The sequence below is a fragment of the Pollicipes pollicipes genome, unplaced genomic scaffold, assembly GCF_011947565.3.
Source record: "Pollicipes pollicipes isolate AB1234 unplaced genomic scaffold, Ppol_2.1 Scaffold_7262;HRSCAF=8765_pilon_pilon_pilon, whole genome shotgun sequence".
NCBI lineage: Eukaryota > Metazoa > Arthropoda > Thecostraca > Pollicipedomorpha > Pollicipedidae > Pollicipes > Pollicipes pollicipes.
Genome location: NW_023597055.1, coordinates 4,607,016 through 4,625,302, shown reverse-complemented (window position 1 = coordinate 4,625,302; position 18,287 = coordinate 4,607,016). Strand labels below are relative to the sequence as shown.

The window sequence follows — 18,287 nt, the reverse complement described above, 5'->3', positions numbered from 1 at the left end:
TTGTTATCGCGTCATAAATGCCAAGGTGACTTTGAAATACTTTTCCAGACGTACCTTTCCCCACTTTCGTGTCGGTGGCGTGTAGCCAAGAATCTAGAGGGACCTAGGTCTTAAGAAGGGCAGAATTGTGAAGCACAAAAAGTTCAAGATGGCTATTTCAGCTTAAAACCCCATAAGGTGTGGAGCGCTTCCTGTAAGGGTGATATGAGTATGTGATGTGATATGTATATGATATGTGACACGATGTGTAACCCGTCTCGTCGTTGGGTTTATCGTGTCAAATGAAGACACATGTAGTTGCACTTTTGTGTTAAGGTAGCTACGGCACAATCCAGTATCACTGCAACCAAACACACGGGGCGGTGCCCCGGCCCGCTATGAGGCATGATGCTGACGCACGTGTACCGAGACCCGTGCTGCCACCTAGCGCGAAAACCAAAAGTATAGCTTTAGCCGCCTTGAAATGGTGCGGTACGATCCTTCCTTCTCAATCAAGTGCCACGTAATATCGAAAGACAGCAACATAACGACAAAAGAACTCGCACACGGGGCCGGCGAATAAAGAAGGAAGAAAGACAAACATATACACATAAGGCCACTGCGCGGTGACAGGAAAAATCCGCTCGCGGGCACAAGCCTGCAAATCTAAACTAGCTGGGGTACGACGAACACGCACAGGGCGTCGCCCAGCACGCACTGACGAACGCGACCCTGGGCCCGGAAGCGGCAGCGCCAGCACGTCAGGCGGCAGGGCGCGCGGAGGCGCCGTCCCGTCGGGTACAGGCGGACGCTCTGCAGCCTCGGGGAGCGGCCGGTGAGCAGGCCGGCGTACCGGCCACGCGAGGATGGGAGAACAGGCCCTTGATGGCACCGCGCGCGGTCGCAGGTGTGCGCGGTGGCGGGTGAAGATGCGGCTATCAGTCAGCTGAACTTGACAGACTAGCCCATCAACAGCTAGCGCAACTAGCAGGGTAGGGTAGGGCCCAGCGCGCTGGTAAAGCGCGCTGGTGAACAGCTACCGCTGGCCCCGCCGAGCTGGGCCGACCTGAACCAGACAGGCTGGCGGTGCGAGCTGTCATGCTCCTGCAACCAGACGCACGCCGCCCGTTGAAAGCTGATGAGAGCACACACTATCTCTCTGCTCAGCACAGCTTCCTAATCGTGCACACTCATTTTCCATTAGCTTGCGGAATAGTTAGTTGATTGCCAATGCAGTGAGCCAACCTGCCTTTGCATGCCTTTGCATTGGAGCAGTCCGACCTTGAGGTGCATCTGGAAGAAATGTCGTGGCCTCTTTGGGCTGCAGCACCTGAAGGCCTTCACACTTTTGGTGTTTTTTCTTGATATCCTGTTTTGTGTGCATTACTGATTAATGTGAAATCTCAACAACCGAATGTGCCGAAGCCGCTTATCAGAAGAGGCCACGACAAGAACGCAATGCTTTAAATTCAAATAAGTGGTGTCGAAAGCCCAGTGCAAAGGGCCCCCGGAAAAATGCAGTGTCGCGAGCAGATTATCTGATGGACCCCGAGAAGAGCGCCGGGCCCTAAATTCAAACACCGAAACCCAATGTGCAGGGTCCCAGACCAATCCAGTGTGGCCGAACAGTGAGGCGAACGGAGGGGTCCCCGACAAGTGCGTAGGCCCACCGTTAAAAAAGGATGACCCGGCGTAGAGTCCCCCCGAGCGATCGAATGTGCCTGGGCAGGTTATCGGATGGCCCCCGACAAGAGCGTAGGGGCCTCATTCAAATAAAACGTACCCAAGACCTGGTGTGGAGGGCCCCCAAAAAGATCGAGTGCACCTGAGGAGGCTATCAGATGTCTTCCATAAGGGCGTAGGGCCCTACATTAAAATAATCAATGTGCAGGGCCCAAAAACAATGCAGAGTGCCTAAGCAGGTTAACAGATGAGGCTCCGGCAGGTGTGCGGGGTCTTTCGCTCAAATATGAAATGCGGACGACATGGAACCCCGAATGATCGAATGCGCCACAGCATGCTAGCAGACAGGGCCCCCGTCAAGAGCACAGCGCCCTCCATTCAAATCGGAAGTACCCAAGACCAGGCGCAGAGGTCCCTTACCAATCAAATGTGCCCGAGCAGCTTATCAGAAGGAGCCGCAGCAAGAGCTTAGAGCATAGGCCCTTCCATTGAAATAACAAGTGCCCAAAACCCAGTGTGGACAGGTTATCAAATTGCCCCGGTAGGAGCGCAGGGCCCTAGATGCAAACGCCAAGACTCAATGTGCAGCCCCCCCGGACAATCCACTTTGGCCGGAGAGGTTAGCAGAGGGGACCCCAGACAGGTGCGTAGGGCCTCCATTCAAATAGGACTTCCCCAAGACCCAATATAGAGGGCCCCCGAAAGATCGAGCGTATCCGAGCAGGTTGTCAGATGGCCTTCACAAAAGCGTAGGTGCCCGCGTTAAAATACCCAATGTGCCGGGCCCCTAAACAATCAAGTGTGCCGCAGCAGGTTAACAGATGGCGCCCCGACAAGCGTGCAGGGCCCTCCATTCAAGTGGCAAGTACCCTGCACCCAGTTTCGAGGGCCCCGACCGACAGGTTGTGCATAAGCAGATTAACAGATGGGCCCCGACAAGAGCGTAGGGTCCTAAGCAAGTGACATAAAATTGGAAGCGCCCTAGACCAATGCAGAGGGCCCATGAGCATATCGCGAGTGTGGCGGCAGGTGAACCGAAGCCTACGTAAGGGGCCCCCGAGCCACCGAGAATACCCGAGCAAGTTAACATGATGGTCCCCTGCTATAACCCACAGAGCCTTTCTGGCGACTGGAAAGAATCCGTGGAAGACCTCTGATTGACAAGAGCGCCCCGGCACGCTGGCAGGAAGAGCACAGAAACAGTGCAGGGCCCTCTGAGCAAACGCAAAGCAGTCAGGGCTAACGTGGAAGGCTCCTTAACGATCGAAATGACACTACAAGTGGGCGTATAGGTCCCCGGAAACAGGACAGGATCATGGACAGCGCGATAAGGCTTATAATTTCCAATTAACAATTTTTTCCATTATTGAAGCTTTTTCTCTTTTCTCGTAGGCCATTCACTTTCGTTTGCAACTGTTCTCGGTGGCCTGGACATCCACATAAAATTTTTGGTGTGTTTTTTGTTTTAAAAAAAACTATCTGTTCGGTCACCTATAGGCCCCTTCGGAACCTATGGGCCACTTCGGGGCTCGAGGGGGGCCATGAGCCCCGTGACCGCCCTCTCTGGATCCGCCCCTTACTCAATCAGTGGTGGAGGTAGGGCGAGGAGGCACAGCGGTCACGTGCCAACAACTAGTGGGCCAGGCGGAGATCACAATGCCGTTGACTTAAATCGGTGCAGAAATGTGGCATTCACTATCATACAAATACCTGCGGAACTGCGTTTTCTGTTTCAGTTACACCTTGCGACACATGCAACTAAAACGAAGAACACCAAGCCACCCGAAACAAAGTGATCGAAATCCGATTATTTTTGTTTCGAATCCCCAGAGATCCCGCCGCCCACCCGTTACGAACCTTGCACCAACGCGCGGCGCAACGCATCATCGCGCATCCAGGTGTCGAAATAACTGTTCAAAGAAAAACTACGCCAGCGATGCCCACTGCGGATTGGAGGTGCCTGCTCGCCGGCGGTTCAAATTTGTGGGATGTAATTTGCGGAGAGCCTGGGAAGCTTGGGAGTTCCGAAGCTAGTTGCTGGCCTACGCGAGTTGCATCGGGCCCAATACTAGTTCTGGCTGTTGATTGGCGGAGAACGCGTTCGATTGGTGGCTTGTGTTTGGCGGAGAGGCGGCCTGAAATTTGCCATCGAAGCGTCGCAGCCGGCGCCATTCGGCGAGTTCAGCGGAGGGGGGGGGGGGGGGAACTCAAGTGTTAGGGAAGTGGGCGGAAAGGTAAGAAGAAGGAGAGGAGAAAGGAAAAGAGGTAGCGTAGGTGACAGGGCAACCCCCCAAACACCAAATTGATATATGTTCCAGTCCACAAAGTCATCAGCATCACCTTGGTTTTGCTGTTTGAAATCGCGTGTATGACTGGCAGGTATCGACCGTGTCGCGCTCGGCGATTTCAGCTGAGTTCCCCGGCACAGACTACTAACCGAGTTCGAGTTTGTTTCTTGTTCGCGGGTGGGCACGGGAGCGGGCTTTGTAGTTGCCGACGGCGGCAGGCATGTGGTTCTGCGCCGACAACGGAGAAACTCGACCGTAGGGCGAGTCTGCGGCGGCACAACCCTATGCAAGCGAGACGATGCTGGTGGTCCCGCCCTTTGACAATTGCAATGAGTGCTCTTCCCATCGCAGGAGTTGCATACACGACCACACATCAACCCTGAACACGATTCATTTACACGACAGGCATTTAGCCATATCTCCCAACGCAGTTGTAACTGAAGTCGACCTGGCGTTATGGCATGACTTTGGTCTAGGCGGATCTTAGTGACCGGACAGAATCTTTACATTATGTTTAAACTGCTATGTAGAAGGCATGCCGCCATCATTATCGACATGATGGCAGCGCTTCGCAAATTGTAAAGTACAGTTGTGGGGAGCATTATGCGTATAGGTAAAACAACACTAATAACTTTATTCCTCGAAGAAGAAAGAGGAAAATGAAGAGATAAATGTGATATTTCGGCTACATGCGTTCATCGAGAAGAATATCGGTAGCAAATTTAAATTTGTCTGCCGATTTTACTCGACGTTTCAGATGTTTTCTCCAAAAACAGCTGGCCACAGTTTTTACAGACCACCAACATGCAGGGGGTTAAAAAAAGAGCAATTGCCCGTCATTTCTGCGATACAGTGCACATCTAACTGAGAATTAAAATGCGCGAAAAATACCTGTATATGCAAATGAATTTAAGTTAACAGGCATCACGCATAACACATCCTTTACTTCCGCAAACGATTTCAGCTGGCAGCTTAGCAGCAGCTGGCCGAGGACCACCAAGGCCAACAGCTGCAAGCAAGATTAACTGATATGATGGAGCGTCTTTCAATGGGCGTGATCTGTTGGCTGATATCTGAAACGTTTAAGGTACTTTGATCTTGTTTTATGTAAATTATATTTTCTTTTCGATTGCGCCTGTACTATAAACGTGGGTACGGTCATCCACGATGTGTTATTTACTTCTTGTTCGAGTATGAACTTAATGGCGCCTTAGAATGCATGCACGTTTTCTGTTAGTTTTCAATTTGTGCACCTACTCACTTTCTTCATTGTCATTGATCACCCTGTTCTTGTACAAGTTGGCCAAAACTGTACAAGTACAAGAACCTGTTCTTCTGTACAATCTGTACAAGAACCTGTTCTTGTATTTCGCAGCTGATGCACCGAAACAGCAATTCACTTTTCCATATTCAAACGGCGCTTTTCACTTCCGTTACAAAATACGGCAGAAATGTACCGCCCGCAAAACTGTTTGATTTCATCGCACCTGACGGCACGCAATAACTTTATATGTATCCTGTCCACGTTCTGATCAACACACCACGAAAGGATACAGCATGCATTGCAGCGCATCCCAATGAAACTGCTAAACTTCGTCCTAAGCGACCAAAGTGTAGATTTCTGAAAAGCCTAGAAATATAAAAGCTTCGTTCTTGGGCAGTCTTTTTAAACGTCATCGAAACATTCACCCTGGTGCTGGGCCGCTAAGTGAGGTCTGGTAACCGTAACCATGGCTTCTGGCAATTTGGTCAAAAATTCATCCATTGGCAGAACAAGTTCAGTTTAAGTACAGCGTTCTGTGGTCATCCACCGCCTAAATATCGTTTCATTGACCGATTCCAAATTGTCCCTTGCTTGCGCATTGGTAGCTTTAATAAAAATGCTCACACACCATCCTGAGCGCGGACAATTCGCACATTCCCCGATCATGAAGGATTCCTTTTGAACATTTCTCACGGCAGGACTCAGTAGGTCCTGTTAAGTGACATCTCGCTAGCCAAGAGATTCAATGATCAGATTCGCATTCTAGTGATAACAACTCTGCCAACTCTGCACACTCGCACTTTTAACTTGCTGAAGTTTATAGTTCCGATTTCGATATGTCACTAGCAACTTTAGCCCTGATTACATCCTCTTTGACCCAATCTCATTAAAATCCGAGCGATGAGAGTGTGAGACAAAGCCATCACGAGTTCTAATCATGCGTCCAATCGTCCTCTAGTTACCTGTTTAAGAGTCCCCTTCATTACGGAGCTGAACTGGCGACCGTCTTCGTTTCGACGCGCCGTCCCTGTATCCACTAACTGGCATCAGACACCCACTAATCTGCAGTTTGCCCTGGCTAAATGCCAGGCACGGATCAACAACCGGTTAACGGCTGGCAACATTTATCGCAAGGCTTAGAGCGGATGCTGTACGTCAGGCGGCAGCGCTCGAGGCTCCTGAGGGATGCCGCCGGCTGCAGAAGCTTCGATGGCAAATTGCAGGCCGCCTCTCCGCCAAACACAAGCCACCAATCGTACGCGTTCTCCGCCAATCAACAGCCAGAACTAGTACTGGGTCCGATGCAACTCGCATAAGCCAATAACTAGCGGCCTTCACAAGCTCTCCGCAAATCACATCCCGCAAATTCGAGGCGCCGGCGAGCTGGCACCTCCAATCCGCAGAGGGCATCGCTGGCATAGTTTTTATTGGATACTTATCTCGTCGCCGATATGCACGAGGATGCGTAGTGCCGCGCGATGGTGCTGGGGTCCTAGCGGGTGGGTGGTGGGTTCGATTCTCGGGACGTTGGCTGACGTGCGTTTGGGCCCGCTTTTCACGCCAGCACCGATTTTTTTCTGGAGCAGTTCATAGACATGCAAGTAGTTATGAGATGTTCGTGCTATGCAAAGCTCAGCCATTATCAATCTCATTATACGGCCAAGTGTCGGTCATAATGAGAACTCACGGTCTTTCGGCCTTTCCGTCACTATTGTCGGCTCTGGACATACGCTCTTTGTATTTGGCCGTGGCCGAAGCCTAACCGGTACCTACAAGTTGTCCGGTTGTGATGTGAACCACGTGGCCAGGAAGAGCCTCGCTCGAAACAATAATAACCGGATTTCAACCACTTGGTTTCGGGTAGCTTGGTGTTCTTCGTTTTAGTTGCATGCGCCGCAAGGTGTAACTGAAACAGAAAACGCAATTCTACCGATATTTGTGTGATAGTGCATGCCACATTTCTGCACCAATGCAAGTCAGCGGCATTGTGATCTCCGCCTGGCCCTTTAATTGTTGGCACGTGGCCGCTGTGCCTACCCTCCCCCCGCACCAACCTCCACCACTGATTGAGTCAGGGGCCGATCCAGGGAGGGCGGTCACGGGGCCCATGGCCCCTCTTGGGCACCGAAGTGGCCCATAGGCTCCGATGGGGCCCATAGGTGACATAGGAACAAATACAATTTTTTAAACACAAAACAACAAAATTTCTCTGGATCTCCAGGCCACCGAGAACAGTTGCAAATGAAAGTGAATGGCCTACGAGAAAAGAGAAAAATATTCAATAATGGAAAAAAGTGCTAATTGGAGATTATAAGCCTAATCATGCTGTCCAGGATCCTATCCTGTTTCCGGGGACCTATATGCCCACTTGTAGTGTCATCTCGATCGTTAAGGAGCCTTCCACGTTAGCCCTGACTGCTTTGCGTTTGCTCAGAGGGCCCTGCACTGTTTCTGTGCTCTTCCTGCCAGCGTGCCGGGGCGCTCTTGTCAATCAGAGGCCTTCCACGGATTATTTCCAGTCACCAGGAAGGCTCTGTGGGCTATAGCGGGGGACCCCCATGTTAATTTGCCCGGGTATTCTCGGTAGCCTGGGGACCTCTTCACGATTGGTTTCGGTTCACCTACCGACACACTTGCGATATGCTCATGGGCCCTCTGCATTGGTCTAGGGCGCTTCCAATTTTATGTCACTTGCTTAGGGCCCTACGCTCTTCTCGGGGGCTCATCTGTTAACCGGCTTATGCACACTCTGTCGGTCGGGACCCTGGAAACTGGGTGCAGGGTACTTGCCACTTGAATGGAGGGCCCTGCACGCTTGTCGGGGCTCCATCTGTTAACCTGCTCCGGCACACTGGATTGCTTAGGGGCCCGGCACATTGGGTATTTTAATGTAGTGACCTATGCTCTTGTCAAGGCCATCTGATAGCCTGCTCGGATACACTCCAATGTGCTCCAATGTAAATATGGTCTGAACTTAGTCGAATGAAGAATAAACAGCCGAGTCACAAGCTGAGCCGGATTCCACAATATGTGAGCCAGTCCGGAGCTGGTTCAAGACATTCGATTCAAACCCAAGTCTGATGCTAACCACATTGCGAGACTAGTATCCTATTCCTTGCAATACCTGGATGAAAATATCCTTTCCAATGCCTGAATATATCATTATCCTGAATAGTCCTGAATATATCATCCTTGAACAATATATCATTCTTCACGAATATATCAATATATAGTCCTGAATATATCATTATCATTCTCAGCCGGTAGATAACACTCTTCTGTAAATTATGCGTGAGAGTTTCTCCAGGCACGCCGCCCAATCACTTCCACCATCCCCCCCCCCCCCCCCGCCCTAATGACCACCAACCGACCGACCTCGCTGCGCACTAGGAGCAAATCGCATTCAAATGGGAACTGAGATCCCAAAATGGTGAAGGCTTTCTACTCCCATGGGAAGAAAAAAAACCACGACGTCCACCTCTGTACAGCCTCATATACTCTGGTCAGCCTTGGGTTACTGGGCTGCTCTGTTTGCTATCTATACGTACTAGACGCCGCCACTTTTAGTACGCATCGGTACTAAACACCGTTTCCTCTCTTATCAATGATACGTACTAAATATTCTCGAGGATGTGTTGTTTATCCAGTGTCCTAGAATTGCCGACTTTGGGTGTACAGCAACACCCTATGTGGAGGAATTTTTCACTCCTTTTCTCCATATTTTATGTGAATTTTTCACTCCTGCCTGACATTGTCTAATCGCACATGCCAAACCGCTATTTCCCTTTTTGAGGTTTTCAGATGTCATCTAAAATCGAGCTCACTTGAAACCACCAAGCATAAACGAGGCTCCGCAGAACCTGGACACCAATGGCTATGTCCTGCATCACCTGCATCTGAATCATGTCTATGTATGCACAGAGCAAGGGCGCCAGCTACCTCCAAGCCCAAGAACCCCAGCGACCCCAGCCGCTTGCAGGCATTAAGTTTGGTTTGTTTACAAAATGCATCACAATCTGCAGCTGTGCGTCAAATGCAAGGTTTTCACGTATCCCCTACTTTTTGGTTTTACCACCACACCACGAAAGCAGAACCTGGCGCAAATACCAGCAAGGCCTGGTAGAGAATTTTACTCCACGTATTTCTTTTTTCCCGAGGAAACTTGACCACTAAATTGCATCACTCTCGAAATGCATGAGTGGAAAGTTCAAGAAATGGCCTACGAATTAAAATTTCAAGATGAATATCACCATTTCAGCGCTTCTATTAACAGATTTTAAGTCACATCGGCTGATTACAAAATTTTGCGAGAAAAGTGCCGGTCTTTATATTTATTTAGCTACTTTTGTTTTTCTGTATCATACCAGTGTCATACCACTTTCTTTTTCCTTACTTTTCGATTGTCTTAGAGGTACCATCTGCTGCTTAAAATTTTGACCAAGTTCCCTGCAAGATGTTCCAACTGCAAACTTGTATGTTCTTTGTACATAAATTGGATTAATTCGCCAGCCGCCCAAAACATGTTTGATATGCACCCATGCGTGAACAATTCACAGGGAGTGAAGGAGACAATTTGAAGCATGGAACTTATTTTTACCGCCTTTTTTGCCTTCTTAAACCTTCGGTTAACCGTTTTCTTGGTTCATGGCGGTGCTCAATGATGATAAATCCAAGCCTTTCGAGCATCTGGCTCACCAGGCTATCTGGCAAGGCATCAGCATTAGAATAAGTGCTGCCATACGGAGCCTTGGGACAGACCTGACGCAGCTAATACAGAAGTGTTTGATGGCGAAATTTTTCCCCTTTGGAGATATTTATCATGCACACCTCTTAGTTGTCTCGCATTTCATTCTCAAAGGTTGGTAGGCATGATTTATATTTATATTTTGGGAGTGAGTCGGATGACTCTGTCTGGAAGCAGACCAGACAAAAGGTACTAAGTTTTTGTTTTTTGGGAGTAGGAAGAAGCCAGCAAGTCTGCTGTGGACCAAGTAATTCCTTACCTTACCTGCTTTCAACATATGATTGCTAACCACAGTGAGCCCTTTTTTGCTAAATGCATCGAGTTTTACCATGAGACAAATTATGATGCCACAAGGCATGCAATGGGCTTGTTTTGTGCCATATTCTTGATTACTTGCCCCAAATTTCCTTGTTGTTCAAACTGTTCACCAAACCCAAAGTTGTTCAAACTGATCTGAAGCGTTTTGATTCGTGTGTTGTCAACTTTGTCTGATGTCAACAAGCATACACAAATGAACTGAATAAAAATGCTAGTTGGAACCAGCCAAAAACTGGCTTTTAATGTCATGTTTTTTATCACAAGTGCTGCTGTCAACAGATAGGTTAGTTGAGATGATGTTCATCATATGAACTACTCTAAGTTAGGTTAAGTTGGTCAAGTGCATGGCAAGTGGTAATAGGAATTGTGCAAGAATCAGTAACTCACAACAGCTGCTGCGATGCAAACAGCTTATACAGGATGCGGTGATGTAAGGCCTCTTTAGGTAAGTCATGGGCTACTTTCATGGAAATAAGCATTGGTATTTTGTAAGAAACGGTGACAAAATGCTTGTTTTCCCTGACCCCATCTTAACAGAAGCCAGAAGTATGTTACTGTGTTTGACTTGGTGATGGGCTGATGTCTAGGAATCAACTGTTTTTTTATTTGGGTGTTTAATGCGCGTTGAATTTTCTGTTGTTATTTTGCTATTGATTTCCTTTGCTTTGTTTTGTTCTAAAAATGCTGTGGAAGGAAATTGAAAAGTGCAGCATCAAATTATTGATGTGAATAATTTGTTATGCACATAATACTGTCGTTAAATTAGTATGCCTTAACATGCTCCCGGTTGGCCGGCTAGATACCCTTCGCTCAGGTGGGAGGGGGGGGGGGGCAATTTGATAGCCCTCTGAGATCTCGCGAACTAAGAAAGCTAGAGACACCAAATTGCAGGGTGTCTTGACCTAGACGTGAACTCACTGAGGTTAGGGTTTCAGCTTCCCAAGTCATGAACTTTTGGTCGAATAAGGTCAGACAAGGTCAAATTCCAGGTTGGTCTCCAAAGCGCCCACAGAACCTAGGCAACTGTCTCTAAGGAAAAGTTCACAAGCCCAATTGAGGTCATTGACTTTGTTTGACCCTTTAAAGGTCATGGTGACCAAAATGATACAAGACTGATCTGCGTTTTGCATTTGAATAAGCGACTAAGATTACACCAGGTAGTATGTTCCTAAAACAAAACGTTCGACCCGGGTCATCTTAGGTCAGTGGCCTGTTATGACCTCTAAGAAGTCAACTGAAGATGTATAATGCCGTTCGTGCTCTCAATGAATTCGAAATGAGCACCAGAAACTATGTCATACAGCAAGCCCTAGAGTAATGAATCAGATTGGTTTTGACCTTGGTTTGACCATCAGACCTGACCTTAGGTCAACGTAACTTGCTCATTCAATATTTGTGGTGTCTAAGAAAGCATCTCAGAGATGTACGTCTTCGTCAAACACTCCGTTGTTGTATCAGATTGAAAGATTCCCTAGAAATCGCCTTGGCTGAAACCATGGGCTGATTTTGACCTGTCATAAGTCAGCGACCTTACAAGGTACATCTAAAATTTGTATGTCAAACGATCCGTTATGCAATTTTCTACAGCTATGCAAAATTGGGCGCAGCTACGCCACGCCGTTCAGAAACCATTGGGGAAAAACCCTCGGGGGTCAATTTGCCCCCTCCCCCCACCCGCCACCCGAGCGCGCGTTAACGTATTCTGTTTCACTTTAATGGCCTAAGATGTTAAAAAACGAAATGGTTTTGTCAGGTTCCTGATATTACGTCCATGCCAACTTGAACTAGATGTCCTTGTTTGCTGAAGCATCAGTCACGAGCTCTTAAGTTCCATCTTTTCTAATTGATTTTTTCACTCCCGCGTGGTCTTTTTGCGATGGAATTTTTCACTCTCACCCTAGTTCAAAAGCGATTCTATCTGCCTGTGTTTACCCGGCCTGGCAGCGACGTTTCGTCAGCTGAATAGCCGGTCCTCATTACAGACCTAAGCCGATGCTCTTTCCTCTGCAAAACATTGTCGGCCGAAAGGTAAAGAAAACTGGGCCATACACGATGCGTCTAAAACAAGTGATCGCTAGTGACAAAGGTTTGACTGTTTGATTAAAGGACTGTACAGGGACGAATGGTAAGTTATCATTAAGGGTGGTGTGTAATGGACGATCCATCCATGACCACAGATGAAACTCAACTTCCCGTTAATGAGCCGTTGCTGCTATCTGCGTCTGGAAATTCACTTCATGCATTTCTGCATTGACTGTTGTGCTCTTGCTCTGATTTTTTTTATATAATCTATTCCTACCATTAAGCACATGGGCATTTTCGAAGTTCAGTTGAGGGCAAGGGAAATGCGGAGAGAAGTTGATGAATCGCTCGAAGGAAGGCCGGTGAACACACGCCATTGACCACAGACATGGTTCCTGCGCAGAGGCGCAGCCAGGGGGAGGAGGCGCCCCTCCTCCCTTAGCCCCTGATTTTGTGTTTAAAAATTGCTGCCGGTAGCTGCTAATAATCAGTTGAAATTTGTGCGATGTGTCCTCACCAAGCTCGCTCCTCCCCCTCCCCATCCCCCTTAGGAAAACTGGCGGGGCCACTGACCTCAAGTCTGACGTGTCATCGTCTGATACAACCGATGCATTCCATGTTGTTGAAGTTGGAGCTCGTGTTATGATCACCTCTTACACCACTTCAACACTGCAGTATTGGAGGAGGAGAGCGAGTCCGGTGCCCAGACGGTTGGGGTTTTCACAATCATCCAACGTCTGGGAGGTATTCTTAAATAGATTGCACTAGCACTCTCCTGGCGCTGTTCGGTGGTATTTCTGAGTTGATTTAGCTCTGTTTTGGGCCATCAGACTGTTTCATTAGTCTGTGCACTTCGCCAGGGATGTGGTCGCGGCAGAATCGCCTGCTGCTGCTGCTGCTGCCGATTGAGTGTTTTGCCGAGACAATCCCATTGTCTGAATCTTGAGTCACCAAGGTCCGAGATCACCGCTGTCATCGATCCTGATCCCAGAGCGTGATTTTTGGACGCACCTCTGTGTCATCTCGATAGTCTCCGAGAATACGCCAGCCTTTCCCTCATCCATGACCACGCCACAGCCTCCGCTTCCTGACTCCTGAGCACACTCCAGCGTCTGCGCTCTGACTGCTGGGCACGCCTCTGCCCCTCCACCCTGAGCGTGCCTCTGTCCCTTCCCCATGATCCCGCCCCTGTTCATATTTCCTGACCCCTGAGCGCGCCCCTGCTCCTTCTCCATGATCCCGCCACGGTCCATACTCCATGACCCCTGAGCGTGCCCCGGCCCCTTCTCCATGATCCTGCCCCTGTTCATGCCCCGACCGCTGAGCGTGCCCCTACCCCTTCTCGATGATCCCGACCCAGTTTGTGCATCCTAACGCCTGAGCGCGTCCCTGCCCATCTGCCGTGGTTTCGCCCTCGTCCGCACTTCCTGACCCTGAGCGCGCCCCTGGCACCCTCCCGTCAGCCGTCACTGGAGGCGGCGCGCCGGGCGTGGCCGGCGTCAGTCGTACCGCTGGCGGCACGATACGCGCTCCGCTGCTCCTGACCCTGCTGGACGGCTGCTGGTGCGCGCGGGCGGCACCACCCACCCTCCAGCTGGTGCACGTGCTGTACCGTCACGGCGCCCGCACGCCGATCAACCCGTATCCGACCGACCCGAACCGGGGCGCCTGGCCGCAGGGCGACGGTCAGCTGACGAATGAGGGGAAGCGGAACCAGCTGGAGCTGGGCCGCTACCTGCGGCGGCGGTACGACGGCTTCCTGCCGGCGGCCTACCATCTCAACTACACGCGCGTCGAGTCGACTGACGTGGACCGCACGCTAATGTCGGCGCAGGTCAACCTGGCCGGTCTGTACCCGCCGCAGGGCGCTGATGTGTGGGACGCCCAGCTGGCCTGGCAGCCGATCCCCGTGCACACGCGGCCCGTGCAGACCGACCTCAAGCTGAAGTCGTACGAATGGTGCGCCGCCTACCAGCGCGAGCGCGAACGCGTGTTCGAGTCGCCCGAGATGGCGGCGTTGGTCGCACGGAACGCCGCGCTGTTTGCCTACCTCGGCGAGCACAGCGGCAAGGACGTCACCGACCTTGAGAAGCTCAGCTACCTGTACGACACGCTTTGGATCGAGGCGTACCACAACCTGACGACGCCGGACTGGGCCTTGGCGCCGCCGCCGGGCGCCACCGCCCCCGCCTTCCCCGACCTGATGAAGCCGCTGAACGACATCGAGTTCGGCGTGTTCGGCGCCACGCCGTTGCTACGCCGTCTGGGCGGCGGTCCGCTGCTGAAGGAGATGCTGGAGAACATGCAGGCACGAGTGGATGGCACGCTGCAGCCGCCCAGCCGGAGGATGTTCATGTACTCGGCGCATAATGTGAACGTCGCCTGTGTCCTCACCACGCTGCAGGTACGCTGGCTGGTGGCGTTTTCGTGCTGCGTGTCACGTACTGTGCCCACTCTCTCCCGTGCAGCCGCCGAGAAAACTATATGGGCCCCTGGTAGGAACGGGCACGGCATGGCTTTTGTGGACGGTTTTCAGCACCAGCCTTGATTTCAAGTTGGAGAAGGTTTTAGATGATTTGGCACGGCGCTTAATGTCTCGCTATTGAGAACAGAGTTCAAAGAGGTGCAAACCAAAGCTGACGTGGATCAAGGATAAAATTAGACCCTGAAAACTTCGCAGTGAAATCTTGGTGATAATGATTGCAGCATACAATCATAGCAGCAACCATGCAATCAAAGCAGCAGCATGCAATGATTGCGCCGGCCTGGAGACAAACCTCACGAGATGATTAAGCCACCCCACGGACCGGATCACCTTGGGACCATCATTTGCTTTGACATTTATTCCTTATTCCTTTGACATTTATTCCTGACATTTATGAGTCTTCCACGGGCGTCTTAACTTTCACATATTCAGACGGATTTGTTTCGGTGACACCGACCGCCTTATGAGCGTTATGCACGTATCGCAATTTTGTCATCCTTTTTGCGAGAATGCTTGGGCCGCGTGTCAGGCCTCCAGGCTACATTAGATTCTGCAGAGAGGTGGAATCCTCGTACCCGAGCCGTTCTTCAGCCGTGCAGCGAACACTCTCGGTATCTTTAGTAGCTCCTGCCGACCCCAGAAGCCTCTTTTTCGACAACCATGCCGCCCTACGTCCATTTTATATGTGGCCGTGACTCCCCGGTCGTTTTGGGGTTCCGTAGCCTTGATAGTCTCGGATCGTCTTCAAGGCCTCTTAGATGTCCGCGAGCCTGTGAATCCTCCACTCTGTGCCAAATTGTCTTCAGAGGACCACTCCTCATCTGCTTGGCTAAAATGATGACAGTAAGACAAAATGCACAGCTAGTCGGTTAGGTGCCTATGTCGAACATGCGCAAGGCATAGGTCTATGGAATGCTTGCCAGAACTTGTTCGACAAGCGCAACATGCTGAAATCGTAACAGACCAAACATGCTCGTGCCATCGCACCACGTCCAACACCCGATCGTCCTCGCCGCCCTCGCGTCTCCGCGTGCCCTAGGTCCCCCATCCATCATCACCCGTTCGCCGCCTCCGCAGGTCTACAACGGCCTAGCGCCGCCGCTGTCCAGCTGCCTGTTGGTAGAGCTGCACTCGGACCCGGACGCGGGGCCGCTGGTGCAGCTGTTCTACAGAAACGACAGCTCCACGGAGCCGCACCAGCTGCAGCTGCCTGGCTGCGACGTCAGCTGTCCGTGGAGCGAGTTCGTGCGCCTGACCAAGAACGTGGTGCCCGACGATGTTGCCGGGAATGCAAGGACGAAGGTCACGTTGGCAACGGGAGGGGACGTAGGAAGGCGTGACATCTTGTTCGGCAACAGTGACATCATTGAGACGGTCTGTCGCGCGTGCCGGTATGCTTTCGGATTACTAGGCGCTGCTGCTGTGCTATCGACCGCTGTCTGCTGGTGATCCCCGCCACAGCATTATATCAGCATGTTGCCATGTACTACTTTTGGGCACTATCGGTGGACATTGTGTTTGGGCTTGCAACTATCGGAGGATGCAGACTGCGATTGCGGGCAGCGCACGTGACTGACAAAGAGGTTCCAGCCTTGCAGAAGTTACCGAAGTTTTTTTTTAGAAGGGCGTGACAGTAAAATAACTGGCATGATGTCATACTTGTGGCCGATTTCGCACCAACAAAACTAATTCCAACTCAGACTCACAGCACAAAATATCCACTTTGATTCCACCTCCGGACAGGACGCAAGAGCTGAACGCGGGCTCTGATTCTGACTCATGAATGCAGGGCATAATTTCGAGATATTTATTCGACTGAGTCAATTGCGGGACACGATGTGTTCTATGAGCCACAAACTTGCCTTGGTTCTCGTGATACGACCGACATATGACTCAAGACGTCTTGCACGGATGCCAGCCTGTTCCTTCGCAGCCTGCTCTACGAGCACACGGTCTGAGCGTGATAGAGAAGGTGCGGCAACTTCATGGACGTGGTGAGAAGTGTTGTGTCTGCTGTTTGGTCGGTCACGACGCGAAAGGCGTGTCCGTAAACATCCCGCGAACAGTCGGCGCGCAGCAAATGTGGAAGCACCGACTGATGTGTGAGTTTCTCTCTGCTCTTCGCCACACCCAGCTCAGTGTCACATTTCGACTGCAGCATCTAAGGACGTGGACGATTTCAATCACGATTCGCCTTTTGTAGGCCTACCCACGCACTAAGTGACTGCCCACGCACACTTGTTTGGACATAACCAAACTGAGAAGGTTCTCAATGGTCTTCAAGCAAGGAATCACTTTCACCATGTGGTGTTATTTTGTACATCACTTTCACAACGTCTATCTGCGGGGGTGACAAATATAGGACCTTAGAGATGACAAGTGAAAGTGAAAGAAGCTTAACCAGGAGGGGGCTGCAGACGCTTTTATCAGGGTTGGGAATATGTCACATGTTATGTATTAGGGAAGTCTCAGTACAAGCCTGACGACTGCGACACCTGACCACCGAGACCCGAATCGGTTGCCAACCCGTGTCCTCCAGCCTTTTCACGATGTGAAAAGCACACGTTTCCGGTGTTGGTCGCCGGTCGCCGAAGGGTTCTTTTTATTATCTGTTTCTTTTTTGGCACCTCGCAGGTGTTCATCACAAATGAAACGAGTAGGACGCATGGGCTTCCCAACGAAACCATGTACCTTCCATGTTTTTCGCGCAGTTTGCGCCTAAATTCGTAAACCACGTTTCTTCCCGTGCAAACGCCCTAAAACCCTGGCATGCATATATGACACCTACTGCACCTCAGGCACTTTCGAGATAAGATATTTAACTAGAGAGTTCTCTAGCTCCTTAGCTAAATAATCCTTCTTCTAAGCTGCGCGTAAGCGCGGTTTTATTTTTGTAAGGATATGTTGAATTTTCCAGATCAAGTGTTCATCTACGTCAGGTAGTGTTAAGCCAACTTATTTACTCAATTCAGCCTTTACAATGGGCCGTACAGACGGGGGTGGATCTAGCCTGAAGCTTTTTCGGGGGGGGGGGGGGGCAACTGGTTTTTCGGGGTCCTGAACGGTCCTCGCACAATGCTAACGCTCAGCAATTCAATCACCCACGTGCTTATCAAACACGATGTTTGCGCCGAGTATGACTAAGCCGCGTCAACATGCGTTTTGTTTTGATATTCGAATCGCTGCCAACTTTTCCTCATTATTTTTTCCGAAACGGAAAGAGATGTTTGATAGCGCACCATCAAAGTTGAAGCAGACGGTAAGTAGACGAAACTTTTATGAGGTTAGTTCTGGGAATATTTTTGGGGGGAGCAAAACATACTCTAAGAGTTGTGGGGGGAGGGGCATGGACACGTGCCCCCCTCCCCTCAGGATCCGCCTATGCATACAGAAAGGGGGCCCGCATTTGGATACACTAGTGACGGTATAAAAGAGGAACAACCGTACAACGTTAGAAACGGAGCTGTGATCAAGCACACCAACTCTGGTATGATTCTGCACTGC

General features: G+C 50.4%; 1 protein-coding gene across 1 annotated transcript; it reads left to right on the top strand.

Annotated features, from left to right (window-relative positions):
* The first annotated feature begins 12,328 nt into the window (after positions 1-12,328).
* On the top strand, positions 12,329-16,741 carry LOC119114130 (prostatic acid phosphatase-like). The gene is made up of 4 exons (XM_037238343.1): positions 12,329-12,362; positions 13,762-14,702; positions 15,861-16,085; positions 16,682-16,741. The coding sequence occupies exons 1-4, from the start codon at positions 12,329-12,331 to the stop codon at positions 16,739-16,741; spliced, it is 1,260 nt and encodes a 419-aa protein (XP_037094238.1).
* The last annotated feature ends 1,546 nt before the right edge of the window (positions 16,742-18,287 follow it).

Coding starts and splice junctions, on each gene's coding strand:
- LOC119114130 (XM_037238343.1), top strand. CDS start 12,329: ATGCGTCTAAAACAAGTGATCGCTAGTGACAAAG. Junction 12,363..13,761: donor AGTGATCGCTAGTGACAAAG/GTTTGACTGTTT, acceptor CCCTCCCGTCAG/CCGTCACTGGAGGCGGCGCG. Junction 14,703..15,860: donor GTGTCCTCACCACGCTGCAG/GTACGCTGGCTG, acceptor CCGCCTCCGCAG/GTCTACAACGGCCTAGCGCC.